This window comes from Pongo pygmaeus, chromosome 13 (genome assembly GCF_028885625.2).
Source record: "Pongo pygmaeus isolate AG05252 chromosome 13, NHGRI_mPonPyg2-v2.0_pri, whole genome shotgun sequence".
Lineage (NCBI taxonomy): Eukaryota > Metazoa > Chordata > Mammalia > Primates > Hominidae > Pongo > Pongo pygmaeus.
Genome location: NC_072386.2, coordinates 58,669,330 through 58,689,114, shown reverse-complemented (window position 1 = coordinate 58,689,114; position 19,785 = coordinate 58,669,330). Strand labels below are relative to the sequence as shown.

Here is a 19,785-nt window from a genome sequence, read left to right as displayed (position 1 = left end):
CATGTTGTGGCAGCCAGCAGGCCCTCTGTGGCTCCCGAGGGCTCTGCAGCTCTGCCTCCACCTGCCAGTGGCCTGTGGGCCACAAATGACCACTCGGAACCCTGTGGGGTGTTCCGTTTCAAACAAAAACAAGGGCCCATCAGTCATTGTAGACCTTCTGTTGGGCTGGGGGGAGGGGAGGCACCCCATGTTCTAGAAAATTGTGTCCCTGATTTTGCTTTGCAAACAGAAAGTGACATTATTTATGCAATGCCTTGGGGGAGTGGAAAGAGCTCACAGTAACCCCTTAGCACAGGCCACTCCAGGCCCCACCTGGCCCTACAGCACAGCTAGTGGGTCAAAGCAGGGCCAGGTCATAGCCCCTGCTGAGCATGCCGTTTACTGTCACAGATACTATCTTCCTCAAAAAAAAAAAAAAAAAAAAAAAAAAATATATATATATATATACGTATATATATGTATATATACACGTATATATATATATGGGGTGAGGGGGGCAGGGTGAGACTGGGTGAGACTGAAGAGGTGCCTTGGCCGGAGCAGGCCACACCCAGAGACCACAGGCTCCCTGGTCCTCTCAGGGTCCACATGCGATCCTCTCAGGGTAGCGTGGTGGCCTGCCTCTGTCCCTGCTGAGGCTCGTTACCAATTTCAAGCTTCCTTCTGCCGCAGGGAAGCCCGGTCCCACCTACAAAGAGTCTGTCTCCCTTGCTAGATTGAGCTCCTTGAAGATGGGACTGTGTTTTCTTCATCTCTGTATTTCCAGTAGCTCATCAATGCCCATTATACACTAGAGGCTAGGTCATTTTTGGTCCTGTTTTCTTGTTGACTCTATTCTGACTTAGGACATGTCACTTTCCTCACTGGACCTCCATATTCACATCTGTGAATAAGAGTAAGTGGGTAAAGACCCTTCTCGCTTTAAAGCCCCTCCAATACAGCGACCTCTGAAACCAGAAGCAGAAGCTGAGGAGTGGTGAATGGAGCATTTTCTCTGGCATGATGGCTGGGACCTGCAGATCTGGCTATGAGGATGGTATCTTGCCGGGTGAATGCCTCTGCAGAATTTCACCATACTTTTCAAAGCAGACTCAAGGATGATATTTATTGTTGATAATTTTATGTTTTTGTTGTTGTTGTTGTTTTTTGAGGCTTTGTTATTGACACAACAGCTTCTGGAAATCTTTTCCACAGAGAGTATGGGGGCTTCTTTAGCTAAGTTGGGCGGGTGCAGGCTCCAACTGCTCGGCAGCCACTGTCCGGGCCACAGCATGTCCACAACCTCCTGCTCCTCTACAGAGGTTTCTCCAGACATAACCGTGTGTCTGGTCATGCCATTTGCCACAGGTATAAAAACAATGACGACGGCCCGAAACTGCGGGATCTTCCCGCGGAATCCTGTGCCTTCGCAGGTACAGCTACAAGGCGCTCCCGCGCTCCGGCCTGCTCCTTCCAAGAAGACAGGCTCGGGACGGCCTGGGTCCTGCTCCCCTGGAACCCCGCAGTCTGTGTGGGCAGCAGGCCGGGAGTGGGGAGAGCTGCCCTGGTGATGAGGACCGGAGCGGGACGGCTGTGTTAGGCAGCATCTTGGCCTCCAGTGACCAGCAGACTGACTCGGCCTCCACCCCTCGCTGGGAGCTGCCGTCTTGCCGCCACTTCCCACAGAAGACTGAGAGCTTGTCCTCAGGGCCCGCTTCTCTGCCTCCCTTCCCCGGACTCCCATCCAGCGGTGGCCACTCTGGATCTGCCGGAAACCGGGTGCAGGAAGGGGAGGGGCCTGAGGTAGACCAGGGAGCCTGTGGTCTCTGGGTGTGGCCTGCTCCGGCCAAGGCACCTCTTCAGTCTCACCCAGTCTCACCCTGCCCCACCCACCCCATATATATATATATATATATATATATATATATATATATATATATATATATATTTTTTTTTTTTTTTTTTTGAGGAAGATAGTATCTGTGACAGTAAAGGGCATGCTCAGCAGATCTTTCCAAATTCTCATGCTTCTGAACACAGCTAGGGTAAGAGCCTATTGCTGGGCAGTGTGTCCAAATACGATACGGACGTTTTCAGTCTTCAGATATGGGGAAAGTTCTTTTGGGGTAAGTGCCTGCCCGATATCTACAAAGCCACTGATCCCCAAAAGTGATCGCTGGACTGAGCTGATCCACTTCGTTCCCCCGGAGATGAAGGATAAGAACACACAGGCTCAAGCACAGCAAGGGTCAGGAAGAATGACTGAGGCCACACAGGCTAGCTGCCCACAGAGGTTAAAATCCTCCAACCTCCAGCATACTAACTGGGTCTAAAAACCAATACAATCTGTGAATTAGGGCCTTCCTAGAATGACAGTGATTTCTAGTGCTGTTTCTGTTGAACTCTAGCACACTTCCTGGATGAGAGTGTGGGGAAAGGAAACATAACACTATTTATTCTGAACAAAGCATGAGAGAGCACAGAATAATAAATGGTATAATATTAATTGCCTAAAAATGATGTCAATGTTAGGGGATAGAGTAAGGTTATAATTTTTAAAAACTGCAAATACTGTTAGTCTTTCAAATAATTCTATGCTGGTTTTATCTGGCCCTTTCCCAATTCACAGTCAACATGCTCTCTTTGGAAGTGCTAATGAATGACTGGATCTGAGAACTTTTTGTGGGCATTTCTCTTTTACTTTCTTACAACCACTTCAACAGCAGCCAGGCTGCTGAGGGATGAGGGACGTCTCTCCCTGCATGTTCTCAGGCTTTCAGATGCTATGCAGGCCACATTGTGTCTCCAACACAATCTTTTATTCCTCTAGATTGAAAGCACATCAATGGAAAAGGCAGAAGGGATTAAATGCCCTGGAGCAGCAATATAAAACACTCTACCACCTCCACAGGGTACACAACCCCATCCTGCGAAGGGAATTCAAATAACCCTTTACCTGAGAGGCTCAAAACAAGTAGAGGTCAAACTTTAACTTGCTTTGAAGACAAAGTGCAACTTGTTCAAATGCTACAAGGTCAAAAGTAGCTTTTTTTAAAGTCAGGGCAATAATTTAATAGAGGAAAACTGTCTAGGCTGAATTTGGAAAAGTTATAAGCTACTCACTTCAGATCTTCTTAATATCCTGATGCCTGCTTACAGTATCCAAATTGTCAGCAGGGAGAAGTTATGTAACTAGAGTAAACTTTTCTACTGAGAATGAGACAGGCCATAAAATATCAGGAAAGGCTCACTTATAAGGATGCTAACATAAGACGGTGACTTTTTTTTTTTTTTTTTTGGGACAGGGTCTGGCCCTGTTGCCCAGGCTGGAGTGCAGTGGCGCGATCTTGGCTCACTGCAACCTCTACCTCCTGGGCTAAGGCTGAGGCTCAACCTCAGCCTTCCAAGTAGTTGGGACTATAGGCGTGTGCCACCATACCTGGCTAATTTTTATATTTTTAGTAGAGGTGGGGCTTTGTGACATTGCCCAGGCTGGTCTCAAACTCCTGAGCTCAAGTGATCCACAGGCCTTGGCCTCCCAAAGTGCTGGGATTACAGGTGTGAGCCCGCACCCAGCCGTGACTTTATTTTTCTTTTCTTTACAGAGACAGGGACTCACTATGTTGCCCAGGTTGGTTCTGAACTCCTGTCAAGTGATCCTCCTACCTCAGCCTCTCAAAGTGTTGGGATTACAGGTGTCAGCCACCGTGCTCAGCTGACATTTCTTAAATGGTCCACAATGTCGCATTTCGGAAGTCTTTAAGAATTACCTATGTTGACTTCTGAACATACCTACATACCTGGATGGAGAAGATAGCCAGATTTGCTTGTTTGGCGTTTGCTTGTTGATCACGTAGGTTCCTAGATCTCCACCTAGTTTAACAGTTAAGACACCACTCTAGGGGATTAGGTGGAAAAAAGCATAAAGAAATTAAAACAAGAAAAAGCACTTTGTCATCATTGCTTCATGTTTCATCTCAACACTTTCCATTTCTACAAGTACACAAAATTTCTACAAGTACCATAGAATCAGAATCAGAATAGGATTAATCACATTGGTGTTGTATCTCATAGAGCTTTCCCTGTTCCCTGTGAGGTCTGCAAGGTGAGAATGGTGATGAAGCTCAGAGAGTTAAGTGACCTGTCTCAGGTCTTGGTGCTGGCATCTGGGACTGCTGGTTTGTTGCCCTCAACCATCAACCAGAACATACTAGAGGACATAAAAAAATTGCAGACTCTAACTCTATTAGAGTACCACGTCAGCCCAAACATCAGACACGACAAGTCTATTACAGAAGAAGTAAAAGGAAGGAAAGGAAGTATGCAAACCATCTGCTTTGCTTATCTTAGAAGAGCATTAGCTTCAGCTCTGTTGGTAGAAGGCAGAAACTCCAGATGAAGTTTTTTATTTCCAGACTCTTCCCACGCATCTAACAAGCTTCTCAGATACTCCTCCAAGGCTTTATTTTTCTCTAAAGAGCCTTGAATTCTTCAAAAGACTAGTTGGTCCATCTTTGACCAATAAATGCTCATTTAAATTTGAAAACACTCTCAACAAAAGAGTCCTTTACTTCTAAGGCCTGTGGTCTCTTTAGAATGGGTGAGATATGAAAGAAACTGCTACAGGGCTAGTTCTCTGTATTGGAACTGGTAAGCAGGGGGGAGCCTGCTGTTCCCCATCTTGTGCATGACTTGCAGAGATCCATGGCGGCAGCTTTTTCTGTGCATTCTAGAGTCTCACTCCAATCAAGAGGCTCTGAATGATTCTTATAACACACCTTTGCAAATACAGAGAGCTATTTAGGCCATGCCTGAAATTCCAGCACTTTGGGAGGCCGAGGCAGGCAGATGGCTTGAGCCCAGAAGTTCCAGACCGGCCCAGGCAATATGGCAAAACTGTGTCTCTACTAAAAATGCAAAAATTAGCCAAGTGTGGTGGCATACGCCTGTGGTCTCAGCTACTTGGGAAGCTGAAGTGGGAGGATCACCTGAGCCCAGGAGGTTGAGGCTGCAGTGAGCTGAGATCACACCACTACACACCAGAATGGGCGACAGAGTGAGACCCTGTCTCAAAAGCAAAGCAAAACAAAACAAAAAACCCAAAAAACAAAGAGCTATTGAAATTCCAGAGGGTAGTAACAATAATAATATAACTGATAGGAATGGGACAAGGGGCACTACTGGGTTTTTTTTTTTAAAATAACATCTTTTTCTGATTCAAAAACAAATGTATAGAAATGATGGAGACGTCAGCAATGCAGACACTGATAAAAATATTAACCACTATTTACTCAGTTCCTACTGTGCCAGGCTTGGTGTTTGGCACTTTGTGTAAATTGTTTCCAACTTGACTACAATTGTTGGTGGTAGGATTCATTATTCCAGTTTCGCAGATGAGGAAAACAGAGGTTCATAGTAAACAGTACTTAGTAACTGGCAGAGCTAATCTTAAATCCAGGTCTCTGTGGGTCCAAAGACACTGTTCTTTCTATAACATGAAGCATTCTCTCGATCCCATTAACCAGCGATAAAAGATATTCACTCTCAGGTATCAGTTGCCAGTTTTTGTTTGTCTGTTTTTACAACAGGCTCTTGCTCTGTTGCTCAGGCTGCAGCAGTGGCAGGATCATGGCTCACTGCAGCCTCAAACCCCTATGCTCAAGTGATCCTCTGACTCAGTCCCTGCCTCCGGAGAGCTGCGACTACAGACACCACACCTGTCTAATTTTAACATTTTTCTTTTGTAGACATGAGGTCTCGCTATATTGACTAGGCTGGTTTCAAACTTCTGGACTCAAGTGATCCTCCCACCTTGGCCTCCCAAAGTGCTGGGATTATGTTATAGGTGTGCGCTACTGCACTCAGCCCCACTTTTTTTTTTTTATTTTACTATAGTAAAAAGCACATAACACTAAATTTACCATATTAACCATTTTAAGTGTACAGAACAATAAAGTATATTCACACTGCTGGGCAGCATAACTCTAGAACTTTTCACCTTGTAACACTGAAACTCTGTGCCCATTAGACACTAATTTCCCCATCCCATAGCCCTTAGTAACCACCTGTCTGCTTTCTATTTCTATGATTTTGACTCATCTTTAATTGAAAATAAAAATTATACATTTATGTTGGTGTTTCTGTGATTTTTGACTACTTTTGACTACTTCATGAGTGGAATCATAAGTATTTGGCCTTTTATGAGTTGACTGCCAGTTTTTGAAAGCATTTTTTTTTAAAAGGGATAGGATTATACTACACATCAGTTTGTTTAAAAAACATTTTTTTTCCTGAAACCCATTTTTACTGTTTTGGTATGACTATATTTCATTTATTTAAAAGTTTCTTAAAACTGAGGCTGCGTGTGGTGACTCATGCTTGTATCCTGGCACTTCGGGAGCCCAAGGTGGGAGGATCGCTTGGGCCCAGGAGTTCAAGACCAGACTGGACAACATGGTGAAACCTTGTTTTTACAAAAAATTACAAATTCGCTGGGTGTGGTGGTGCGCACCTATAGTCACATCTACTTGGTAGGCTGAGGTGGGAGAATTGCTTGAGCCTCAGAGATTGAGGCTGCAATAACTGGTGATCATGCCACCACACTTCAGCCTGGGTGACACAGAGAACTTGTCTCAAAAACAAATAAATAAAAGTTTCTTAAAACTGTACAATTCAGGAGTTTTTAGTATTTCACAAAGTGTGCAAACATCACCACTATCTAATTCCAGCTATTTCCATTGTCCCAAAAAGAAACCCCGCACCCGTTAATATTCCCTATTTCCCACTCATCCCATACAGAGTTTTATAAATTATTTTTCCATGAGATAAAGAGCTCAAAGAATCAACACACAATCATTGGTAATTTGTCCTCTTTGTGGCCCTTAAATGTTCCAGTTGTGTGTTGCACCCTATACTGAGGGGGCCACAATCCAGCAGAAAGGGCAGAGGACTGAGTATAAGATGTGAGTTCCAGGTCTCGTCTCATCACTGATCAGCAGCGCCTGTCTCCCATGATGTCTCTCCTGCCTCCTTCGAGGACTCAGGGCAAGAACTAGGGGCAGATGCGTGCTCAAGGTCTCCGCACTTGCGTCCATCACCACAATGCATCAGCACACAGCAAATCAGGGGGTGCACATGCAACCACTGAAGCCAAAATTGACTTTTTCCTATCGGAATCGGACATTTTTTGAGTGACTTCGGGCATCAGGCCACTCTTTTGCAAAGGGCATATTAATAAGCAAATGTGAGAGCCCTTCTAGCTCCACAGCTCTCAAGCTATTTTCATCCCCTGGCACCTTCTCTGCAGTCAACTTCCTCCCTCCCCACATGAGACCCACTCACCTCTACCCTGCTACCCCTCTGTGGGTCCCACTGCCTCGTGGTGCTTCCTGCCTCTGCATTCAGAGCTGCCTGACTGCTTGCTTGTCCCCTGACCTCCACTACTTTAAGCACCTTGGCAGCAGGAGATTTGTCTTTTCATGCTAGCATCTGCAGGTCTAGCACCTCCATCCCTCCTGCAAAAAGGACATTTGTGAATGAATGACCAACTGGTCAAATAGTGAATGAGCAGATGATGACCAGGTAGTGTGATACCATCTGCCCAACTTAGGGCAAGGTTACACAGGGCAGAAAACTCCAATGCTCAACTTCCTCCCACCAGTCTGTTCACTGTAATTAGATTTTTCCCCCACAGATCTTGAAATTATTTTGGAAGGAAAGTGGTGACAGGAAAGAAACTAGCTGCATTAGTTCAGCAGAAATTCTTAATGCTTTTGGAACGACTACAAATAGACCAGATAAAGAGGGCTTTCTCTTCATCATCATTATTATTCCTTAGACAATCTGAGTCTATTTTGGGAGTTTGCACGCCCTTAAGTGCAGGGGGAATAGTCAAAATATGTAGCAGTTTCTGAGACAGAGGCACTAGCCAATCAGCACAGACAGTGGCCACAGCTGGTGAGTCATTTTTTTTTTTTTTTTTTTTTTTTTTTTTTTGAGATGGAGTCTCGCTCTGTCACCCAGGCTAGAGTGCAGTGGCTCGATCTTGGTTCACTGCAAGCTCTGCCTCCCGGGTTCACGCCATTCTCCTGCCTCAGCTTCCCGAGTAGCTGGGACTACAGGCGCCCACCACCACGCCCGGCTAATTTTTTTGTATTTTTTTAGTAGAGACGGGGTTTCACTGTGTTAGCCAGAATGGTCTCGATCTCCTGACCTTGTGATCCGCCCGCCTTGGCCTCCCAAAGTGCTGGGATTACAGGCGTGAGCCACCGCGCCCGGCTGGTGAGTCTTATTGACTCCTCCTAGTCAAGATCAGCCCTACCCACGTAGGAGCAAAAATAGTGATTACTGTTGTCACCAGCTCACTTGTAGAAATAGACACATATAAGATGGCATGTTGGGTCTGGAGACTTCACATACATATGACCTCCTTCATTTCTAAAGTAGATACCAACTTGCTAGGATGCACTTTTACCTATGCCATTTTAATTGATCCTCTTATAAATCTGAAGAGAGGAGATTAATGTCACTCATTTCATAGCTGAGGAACCTGCAGCTCGCAAAAATTAGATATCACTTAAGGACTCTTGGAAAGAAAATACAAATCCAGGATGCTAGCTAGATCCTTTGTCTCCATATCCAATGAGATGGTGCCTCACTGGGCCAGGAACAGTGACTCACACCTCTAATGCCAGCACTTTGGGAGGCCAAGGCTGGTGGATCACTTGAGGTCAAGAGTTCAAGACCAGCCAGGCCAACATGGTGAAACCCCATCTCTACTAAAAATACAAACAAAAATTAGCTGGACATAGTGGCACATGCCTGTAATTCCAGTTACTTGGGAGGCTGAGGCAAGAGAATCCCTTGAGCCCAGGAGGTGGTGGTTGCAGTGAGCTGAGATCGTGCCACTGCACTCCAGCCTGGGTGACAGAGCGAGATCTGTCTCAAAAAAAAAAAAAAAAAAAAATGATGCCTCTGAGCAGGGGTTTTTAACTTGGGATTAAGTGGTCTCAGGGGGCTGCAAACACTTCCAGCTTGAAGCTGGAATGGTACTCCTGAGTATGTTAACTTAAGTGTAGCTAAAACTGCCTCCTTACATATTTTAAGTTTGGATCTAAGGGCTTCTCTGTACATAGTGAACTGTAATCTACTCTTGTACCAATCACCGAGTTTTGGCTAATCAAAGGCGGCCAACTGTTCAAACGAAGTTTAAGGCAAACACCAAGCTGTAACCAACCTGGCTGTTTCTGTACCTCACTTTCATTTTCCTTTTTCTTTTTTTTTTAAGACGAAGTCTCGCTCTGTCACCCAGGCTGGAGTGCGGTGGCGTGATCCTGGCTCACTGCAAGCTCCGCCTCCCAGGTTCACACCGTTCTCCTGCCTCAGCCTCCCAAGTAGCTGGGACTACAGGTGCCCGCCACCATGCCCGGCTAATTTTTTGCATTTTTAGTAGAGACGGGGTTTCACCGTGTTAGCCAGGATGGTCTCAATCTCCTGACCTCATGATCCGCCTGCCTCGGACTCCCAAAGTGCTGGGATTACAGGCGTGAGGCACCGCACCAGCACCAGGCCCTCACTTTCATTTTCTGCATGTCACTTTCCTTTTTCTGCGCATAAATCCTAAATCCTCTTCAACCATGTGGCACACCTTGGAGTCTCTCTGAACCTATTCTGGTTGCAGCCTTCCCGATTTATGAATCATTCTTTGCTCAATAAAACTGTTAAATTTAATATGTTTAAAGTTTTTGTTTTTTTTAAACAGGTGAGTATGGAAGTTTTTATTGGGAGAGGGACCATAGTAGTCATAAGATTCTTAGAGGGAGGTCCTGATCCAAAAAAGATGAACCCTCAGTTCTAAGACAGTAATATGCTGACACCTTAGTGAATAAAGAACATGTCAACAAGCAAATCCTTATTAAAATATCTAAGAGGCCAGGACTCCACCTAGGAAAAAAAAGACGGCAGCTTGGAGGTAACTTCAGGTAGTATGGTGACTCTAACAGTCTCCAGGCAGATTTTACTAGGTCAAGTAGAGCAGACTCCACAGTTGCCTAGTGACAAGAAGTCCTTTCAGCTCTGGTAGAGTGTCTTCTGTAACGACCAGTGCCAGTAAGGGGTGAAGCCTGGGCCAGACATTGGCATCCACCCATTACCTGGACCACTTGATCAGATGACACACCAGTTAAGAAGCCACTTAAGTCTCCCACTCCACAGGCAGAAAAAAGAACAGATGTCCTCTTGGATGCATCTGGATTACTACTTTCATTTGTCTATTTGGCCAGTAGCGAGTTGGTAAAAGGTGTATAAATGCTGAGAGGCATCAACGAAAGCATGTTTTGGAAAAGTCTCATTTACATATGAATCAATATTTATTAAGTCCCTACTATGTACTTGGCACTGTTCCAGACACTGGGATCAAAGAATGGACAGTGTCCCTGCTGTTGAGGAACTCAGTGTATTATAGGTGGTAGCTGACGTGTAAACAGACCATTATAATACAGAGGAATCAGTGCTCCACAGAGTCATCCTCAGAGTGCTGGGTAAGGGAGAAAGGAAGGACTGTGTCTGCTTGGAGTATTTAGGAAGGCTTCACAAAGGAGGTAACTTCCAGATATATCTCAGGGGAGGAAACGACTGCCCTCCCACAAAGCTGAAGTAATAATATTATCAAACATGAAATACATAAATTAGTTAGCATCTGAAGGACTCTATCAGAAATTCATACTCTAGGGTACAGAGTTAGCATTTCGATGTAGTCAATCACAAGTCCAAACTATAGATGGCAGCCACTATATATCTTTAGCTTTCTAAATCTACACTTAAGCATTTGCTAATTAGTAAATGATTTGTTAGAAATAATTTTGCTCTTGAGTGATACTCAAAGTATATGAATTGGCTAGAAAAATATAGGTATCTCTTCCTTTGAAAGAATGGGTTACAGAATCTGGAAAGCCTACGAGTCTAATGTTGTCTTCAGAGAGACACTCTCAGGGCAGGAATCAGGAAGGTTCTCTGACCCACTACTGGGAGCAGAAGGTTTTGTCACCTGTTTCAAATTGATTCAATGATGTGAGAAATAAAAACAAAATTCTAAGCTCCCAACTGACTCAACAAACCATCTTTTGGCCAAGGGGAGCCCAGAGATACCTAAAAAAAAATTTAAGTTTTGGCCATGATGGGAAAGGAGTTCAAACAGGACTCGTTCTACTCCCTCCCTAACTGCCATTAGTTTTTCCCCCCCAAGGGCTAAACAGAAACTAGCCCTTTCAAAAGACTAACTTCAGGCCATGCATGGTGGCTCATGCCTGTAATCCCAGCACTTTGGAGCTACCTGTAATCCCAGCACTTTGGGAGGCCGAAGCAGGTGGATTACCTGAGGTCAGGAGTTCAAGACTAGCCTGACAACATGGTAAAACCCCATCTCTACTAAAAATATAAAAAAAATTAGCTGGGCGTGGTGGCGGGCGCCTGTAATCCCAGACATCCGGGAGGCTGAGGCAAGAAAATCGCTTGAACTCAGGAGGCAGAGGTTGTGGTGAGCTGAGATCGTGCCACTACACTCCAGCCTGGGCAACAGAGCGAGACTCCATCTCAAAAAGAAAAAAAAAGACTCACTTCACCACTGGTATCAACCAATCACCTAATTCTGCCCTTCCTTTTTCGTGGTTTCAGCACAACTGACTAGCATTCCTTCCTGATAACCACTGACCACAGAGTGGTCTAAGACAGGGTCTTGCCCTGTCACCCTGGCTGGAGAACAGTGGTACGATCATGGCTCACAGCTGCCTCAAACTCCCGGGCTTAAGTGATCCTCCTGCTTCAGCCTACCAAATAGCTAGGTTATGTAGATATGCGGTCTCATTTTGTTGCCCTGTAATACATTTCAGTGTTAAGTTTCTGCCGAAGGTGAACATGGGAGACATGCTGCATGTTAGCTTACTCCTCATGCGTGCACCATCCCTTTGTGAATATTCATAGATCCTCCCATAATCTGCTGAATACGTATGCTTAGCTACGCCTCTCAGCATAAATTCATGTTCCCTTTGCCCCTTCTTGGAAGTGCTTGTTTTTCAGTTATGGCCAGAGGCTCTGCTTCCTGCCTACAAGTAGTGGGACCCTCTTTAAAAATAGTCCTCCTTTATAAATTTATAGATTTGTGGCTGGGTGTGGTGGCACACACCTGTAATCCTGGTGCTTTGGGAGGCCGAGGTGAGAGAATCGCTTGAGGCCAGGAGTTTGAGACCAGCCTGGGAAACATAGCGAGACCCATAAATAAAATAAAATAATTAGCTGAGTATGGTGGCATGTGCCTGTAGTCCCAGCTACTAGGGAAGCTGAGGTGGAAAGATCACTTGAGCCCAGAAGCTTCAGGCTGCAGTGAGCTATGATTGTGCCACTGCACTCCAGCCTGGGTGACAGAGCGAGACCCTGTCTCTAAAAATAATAATACTAAATACTGTATTTTTATATAAATATATTTAATTAAATATAAATACACTTGTGACTTTTTCAGTTCAATAGAAGTAAACCAAAAGATGACTTTTGCCAGGTGCCGTGGCTCATGCCTGTTAACCCAGCACTTTGGGAGGCTGAGGCAGGTGGATCATTTGAGGTCAGGAGTTTGAGACCAGCCTGGCCAACATGGTGAAACCCCATTTCTACTAAAAATACAAAAATTAGCCCTGTATTGTGGCACATGTCTGTAATCCCAGCTACTCAGGAGTCTGAGGCAGGAGAATTGCTTGAACCTGGGAGGCAGAGGTTGCAGTGGGTTAAGAGTGCACAACTGCACTCCAGCCTGGGTGACAGAGCTAGGCTTCAACTCAAAAAAAAAAAAAAAAAAAAGGAAGTAAACCAAATGCAGCTGCTAGAATACTGGCACATTTGCTTCTAACAAAACATTCATGCAAAGTACTCTGGTCAAACTAGGGCTTCACTAATCCTATAAAAACAGGTTTCATGACTGTTTTCGGGGCTTGCTAATCAATGTCTGCATGTGTGGGCAGAGTTTAGCCTGCGACTTGGTTCCCAGCAGTTACAAGCTCTAGTAGAGGCTAGGGGAGAGAAGGCCCTTAACCTCTCAGCAGGCTGTGGATGCTCAAGTTGGCAGGTCAGTTTGTAAGAGTTCCCAAGCAGCCTGGCCCTCTAGGGCTGCCTGTGCAAGCACTTTTAAAGCCCTGCCCAGACACTACTGCATTTTTTGCTGCTGACAGCAATTACTGAATCTACTGGGAAGGCATTCAACCCTTCCCTGCTCCATTGCTCCTTTTTTTTTTTTTTTCAATTCCCTCACTGTCCTTATAGTCAGGCTTGATACCTTCTCTAAGACTTGGTTGCCTCCTCCATTATGTGGAGTGCCTTCTCCATCCAGTGCTCCCGCTGCAATTTTCAATATCATTTCTATCGCTTTAGTCTGATGGCTGATTGTCCTCAACAATTCCATGAATGAATCCAAAATGCACGCTTCGTGACGTTTCCTGGTATTAGTTAATTGCCATCAAGAGGATTAACATCTTTGAGGAGCCAGGCGCGGTAGCTCACACCTGTAATCCTAGCACTTTGGGAGGCTGAGGTGGGAGGATTACTTGAGTTCAGGAGTTCAAAACCAGCCTGGCCAACGTGGTGAAACGCTGTCTCTACTAAAAATACAAAAATTAGCTGGGTGTGGGGACGTGTGCCTGTAATTCCAGCTACTTGGGAGATTGAGGCAGGAGAACTGCTTGAACCCGAGAGGCAGAGGTTGCAGTGAGATCATGCTACTGCACTCCAGGCTGAATAACAGAGGGAGACTCTGTCTCAAAAAACAAACAAACAGACAAACAAACCAACCAACCCAGAAAACCATCTTCAAGGGATTTTCTCCCACTGGCAAAAAAGAACTACTCTAAGGCCTAAGCAATAATTCTAAACCCAAAGGCAGACCCTTGCCCAAATCTGCCACCTGGTGGCCAGTCGATAAAGACCAGCACTTCCCTGGCTTCTAGGATCTGGGGCTAATGTTTCATCCAACTCAGAAGTTCTCACACCAGGCCAGACCTGGTGGCTCACGCCTGTTATCCCAAAACTTTGGAAGGCTGAGGGGGGTGGACCATTTGAGGTCAGGAGATCGAGACCAGCCTAACCAACATGGTGAAACCCCGTCTTTACTAAAATACAAAAATTAGCCAGGCGTGGTGGCAGGTGCCTATAATCCCAGCTACTCAGGAGGCTGAGGCAGGAGAACTGCTTGAACCCAGGAAGCGGAGCAGTGAGCCAAGATTGCACCACTGCACTCCAGCCTGGGCGACAGAGTGAGACCCCTTCAAAAAAACAAACAAACAAACAAAAACAAGTTCTCATACTAGCTGCACATTGGAATCATCTGTGGAGCTTAAAAATCCCAGTGCCCTGCCCAGGTCATGCCACACCCCAGACCAAGTAATCAAAATCTCTAGGAATGAGACCTAGGGATACACATTAGAATCCCAGGTGAGCTTTTAAAAAATATGCTTCCCAGGAATGCACCCGACCTACCCCAACACTGTCTCACAGGAGCAGGGCTCACGTCTTTGTAATCTGAATAACTTTTGGGCAGTTATCTTACCCCTGCTGAAGAACTACCGGTCTAGTTTGTTGTTCCTTCCATCTGCCTGCTGGACAAATACACACTCAGGCCCCTCTCTGATTTGCCTTCATGGATATCCACTGAAGCTGGAAAATGAGGCTCAGAGAGGCTGAGTGACTTGCCCAGAGTCACAACAAGCCTGGTAGAGCTGGACTGCAGCTTGAAGCCTAGTTTCTATCTATCTAATCTATCTAATCTATCTATCTATCTATCTATCTACTCTATCTATCTAATCTATCTACTCTATCTACTCTATCTATCTATCTATCTATCTATCTATCTATCTATCTATCTACTCTATCTATCTATCTATCATCTATCTATCTTATCTATCCTATCTATCTATCTATCTATCTATCTATCTATCTATCTATCTATCTATGAATGACAGAGTCTCGATCTGTCACCCAGGCTAGAGTGCAGTGGCGTGATTTTGGCTCAATGCAACCTCCGCCTCCCGGAACCCTAGTCTTTTAGTCCTACCTACAACTCCATGCTACTTGATGCTTAGCTCTGCTGGAGGGAAATTCTTCATTTTAGTGAACTAAAATTCTTAGAGGGGGAAACAGAAAAATTAAAAAAAGTCAAGAGGTACCCCAAAGGAAACATCATAGTCCTCAAACGTGTATGGCTTGTCTGCAAGGTCTTCAAAATACTCTGCTAAAGAGTCCAGCGTTTCCTCTGCTAGTCTTTCATAGGTGGTCTCATCTAGAGAGCTGCAGGGGAAGCACAAAACCCAAAACATATGATTACCAAATGCTTCCATTTTATTAATATCAAATTTACACATTTGTTATTTAAATTCATTAAATTGATGAAAATAACATGTACAAAGTAAAAGTTTTTCTTTTTCTTTTTTTTTTTTTGAGACAGAGTCTCACTCTGTGACCCAGGCTGGAGTGCAGTGGCTGGTGTGAACTCGTGACATCAAGTGATCCACCACGTGCCTCAGCCTCTCGAACTGTTAGGATTACAGGCATCAGGCACCGTGCCCGGCCCAAAGTAAAAATTTAAAGGCCGGGCGCGGTGGCTCACGCCTGTAATCCCAGCACTTTGGGAGGCTGAGGCGGGCGGATCACAAGGTCAGGAGATCGAGACCATCCTGGCTAACATGGTGAAACCCCGTCTCTACTAAAAATACAAAAAATTAGCCGGGCGTGGTGGCAGGCGCCTGTGGTCCCAGCTACTCAGGAGGCTGAGGCAGGAGAACGGCGTGAACCCGGGAGGCGGAGGTTGCAGTGAGCCGAGATCGCGTCACTGCACTCCAGGCTGGGCGACAGAGAGAGACTCCGTGTCAAAAAAAAAAAAAAATTTAAACAGCACAGAAGGGGTTACAGAAAGAAGCAGGCAGCCCCCATTTCCAGAGGCAACTACAATTAATAGTCCTTTCTGGGCCAGGCAGCGCAGTGGCTCACGCCTATAATCCCAGCACTTTGGGAGGCCGAGGTGGGTGGCTCACCTGAGGTCAGGAGTTCGAAACTAGCCAGGCCAATACGGCAAAACCCTGTCTCTACTAAAAATACAAAAATTAGCTGGGCTTGTGGTGCATGCCTGTAGCTCCCAGCTACTTGGGAGGCTGAGACAGGAGAATCGCTGAAACCCCGGAGATGGAGGTTTCAGTGAGCTGACATTGTGCCACTGCACTCCAGCCTGGGTGACAGAGTGAGACTCCGTCTCAAAAAAGAAAAAAAAAAAAAAAAAGGCTGGGCCTGGTGGCTCACGCCTGTAATCCTAGCATTTTGGGAGGCTGAGGCGGGTGGATCACCTGAGGTCAGGAGTTCGAGACCAGCCTGGCTGACATGGTGAAACCTCGCCTCTACTAAAAATACAAAAATTAGCTGGGCATGGTGGGGCGAGCCTGTAATCCCAGCTACTCGGGAGGCTGAGGCAGGATAATCGCTTGAATCCAGGGGGCAGAGGTTGCAGTGAGCGGAGGTGGTACCACTGCACTCCAGCCTGGGCAACAAGAGCAAAACTCCATCTCGAAAAAAACCCAAAAAACAGTTATTCTGATTCAGTAAATGCTATCACTGTTTATCCTTCTAAAGATGTGATCAGATTTCATTAGTAACGTTCAACTTTTCACAAAGATGGTGAATGCCATCTTAAAATCTATTGGAGTTTTTTTAATATTTAGATTTATGTAACTGGTTATGTAAATATATTTAAATACTGGGGGAAATTCCTTCACTGTCTCAGAACCAAGCAAGATTCACCTGTATTTTGTGTTCATTTGCCTCTTAAAGGCAAGGGCTGAAGATAAGGTAGCAATGTCAACTTTATATTTTTGGCCTTAACTATGCCAATCTAATTAGAATTTTCTGTATCTAAAAGGGTTCATTTTACTTACTGAAAGACATTTTAGTGTGGTTTATATATAATGTCAAAAAAAGATTACTTAACACTTCTCACATTAAAAAAAAAAAAGAAAAGAAAGAGACAGATCGTATCAAGAGCTGGCCATGGGCTGGATGAAGTGGCTCATGCCTGTAATACCAGAACTTTGGGAGGCCAAGGGAGAAGGATCACTTGAACCCAGGAGTCTGAGACAACAGAGACCCCGTCTCTACAAAAAATTAAAAAATTAGCTGGGCGTGGCACATGCCTGTAGTTCTAGCTCCTCAGGAGCCTAAGGTGGGAGGGATCACCCAAGCCAGGGAGGTCAAGGCTGCAGTGAGCTGTGATCATGCCATTGCATTCCATCCTGGGTGACAAAGTGAAACCCTGTCTTTAAAGTAAAATAAAATAAAATAAAAAAGAGTTGGCCAAGAAAAGAAGCAACTAGACTTTTCAGATACTGCTGACAGGCAAGTAAGTTGGACAATCACTTTGGAAAACTGTTGGACAGTATCTACTAAAGTTGAACGCATTTACATGCTATGACCCATCAGTTCCACTCTTAGGGGGTATACGCAACAGAAATGTGTACCCAGGTTCACCAAAAGACATGTACTATACTAAAATATTTGTATCATAACTATCCTATAGCCCCAAACTGGAAACTGCCCAAGTATTCCTTTGTAATATCATAGATAAATTGTGGTATATTCATGCAATGGAATACTACACTGCAAAATAGAATTGTCTATGGGAACAGCATGGATGAATCTCACAAACATCATTGTGATAGAAAGAAATACACAAGTATACACAAACATGTTTATACTTAATGAGACAGTTTATATAAAGTAGAAAAACAGGCAGAACAAATCTATGCTATTGGTAATCAGAATAGTTACTCTGAAGGGTTAATGACTAGAAGGAAAAGAGGGAGGGGTTAATGACTAGAAGTGAGCAGGCAGCTTCCTTGCAGGGGCTGGTAACATTCTATGTCTTGAGCTTACAGGGTATGTTCATAGGACTGTTCAATTTTTACAAATTCATCAAGCTGTATGCTTGTGACTAGATACATTTCCTTATGGATACTCTTTTTCAAATTTAAAATTACTTTAAATCCACAGAGACAGAAAGTAGATTAGTGATTGCTGGGTTTTAGGGAAAGGCGGAATGGGGGAGTGATTGCTAATACGAATAGGGTTTCCTTCTGGAATAATGAAAATGTTCTGGAATTAGATAGTAGTGACAGCTGCACAATCTTGTGAATATACTAAAAACCCTTGCATTATACATTTTAAAATGGTGAGTTTTATGGCATGTAAATTATAACAATAAAAATATTGTTATAATAAACATCCTTGTAAGAGCTTTTGTGCCCCTGTGAGGATATATTAATATCTGTAGGTTATAAGATATGTATCAGACAACTCCACTATCTGAAAGTTTCCAGGGGGCCTAAAGTAAGACACCAGGGGCTGCTAGACAATTACTGTAAGACATACAGATTTGCCATATGACCCTCTTCCCCACCCAGTCCATCACCCACTTCCAGGATACAATGTGGGGAAGGCTACCTGACTGGAATGGTGAGGAGCTGTCCTTTAAAAAGAGTGGTTGGCCTGATAGGGTGTGTTTTGAGAGTGAGCTGGAGAGAAAGGGTGTGTTTTGAGACTGAGCTAGAGAGGGTGTGTTTTGAGAGTGAGCTGGAGAGAATGCATAGGAGAGGTTGGTTGATGTGTCTTGGAAGAATTTGAGAAACGTAAGGACACAACCGACTTTATACCTGACAGTTATAAAGTCCAAAGTGAAGAGGTTGGAAGATGCTACCTGCCAGCAGAGAATTGGGCCCTGGCAGAAGCGGGCTGTCTTCCTACACATGGCAGGTCAAGGGTGTGCTTCCCAGAGGCCAGAGGCAGCTGGACTTGGGGCATCCTGCAAGGGCTCTATGCAACCTCCCAGGACTGCCAGAAGGAGTAAGGGGAAAGCGGCAGAGAGTCTGCTGGGGGCGGGAATGCTGGAAGCCGAGGCTGGAAATGGATACCACCAAAGCAAAAACCTCAAACATGCAGCATGCAGTGCCCCTTTGAGACTGTGGCAAAGTCAATGAACAGACACCGCAGGCTGGGAGGCTCAGAGGTTCTTCAGACCTTGTGAGCCATGCAAAGCCCACTGGAAATCTGAGTCTCAGATAACCTGGAGGGCCAACTGTATGCCTACTGAACATACAGCTCTGGGGACAGTTAGAATGCTCCTGAATATGGGTGGCTTCTGTTGCTTTTAGTAGATGTGACAAGAAAAGAGTAAGCCAGGAGATGGAATGAAATGGAGCATTGGAGATAAAAGGCTGCACAAACGTGGAAAGTCAAAGGGAGAATCTAAGGCTTTCTTTTTTTTTTTTTTCTTTTTTTTTTTGAGATGGAGTTTTGCTCTTGTTACCCAGGCTGGAGTGCAATGGCATGATCTGCAGCCTCCATCTCCTGGGTTTAAGCGATTCTCCTGCCTCAGGCTCCCGAGTAGCTGGGATTACAGGTGCCCGCCACCACGCCTGGCTAACTTTTTGTATTTTTAGTAGAGACAGGGTTTCACCATGTTGGCCAGGCTGGTCTTGAACTCCTGGCCTCAGTGATCTGCTCGCCTCGGCCTCCCAAAGAGGTGGGATTACAGGCGTGAGTCACCGCACTCAGCCAGAGAAGCTAAGGCTTTGAACAGCAAAGGCTTCCCATTGAGCCAAAACAAGGGACCCAGTCCTGCTGCAAAAACCAGGCTGAGGGCATTGCTGGTCTCCAATCTTATTGTTTAACATGACTTCAAGGTACCTGCCCTTAGGCTGAGACAGCTGGGCATGGGGGCATGCAAGGAGATAAGGC

General features: G+C 45.0%; 1 protein-coding gene across 4 annotated transcripts in view; it reads right to left on the bottom strand.

The window, feature by feature from the left end:
- Positions 1-19,785, bottom strand: part of FXN (frataxin) — a 52,903-nt gene that overhangs the window by 20,791 nt on the left and 12,327 nt on the right. For 3 of the 4 annotated variants that reach the window (XR_010123310.1, XR_008504592.2, XM_054501569.2), the window contains exons 3-4: positions 15,177-15,297; positions 3,780-3,877 (exon numbers count right to left, since the gene is read on the bottom strand). Coding sequence is in view for 2 of the 4 variants with exons in the window: in XM_054501569.2 (XP_054357544.1) it covers positions 3,780-3,877; positions 15,177-15,297 (219 nt within the window). In the remaining 2 variants the exon portion in view is untranslated. Of the gene's footprint in view, positions 1-3,771; positions 3,878-15,176; positions 15,298-19,785 lie in introns of all 4 variants that reach the window. The other variant, XM_063649592.1, reaches the window with a different exon arrangement.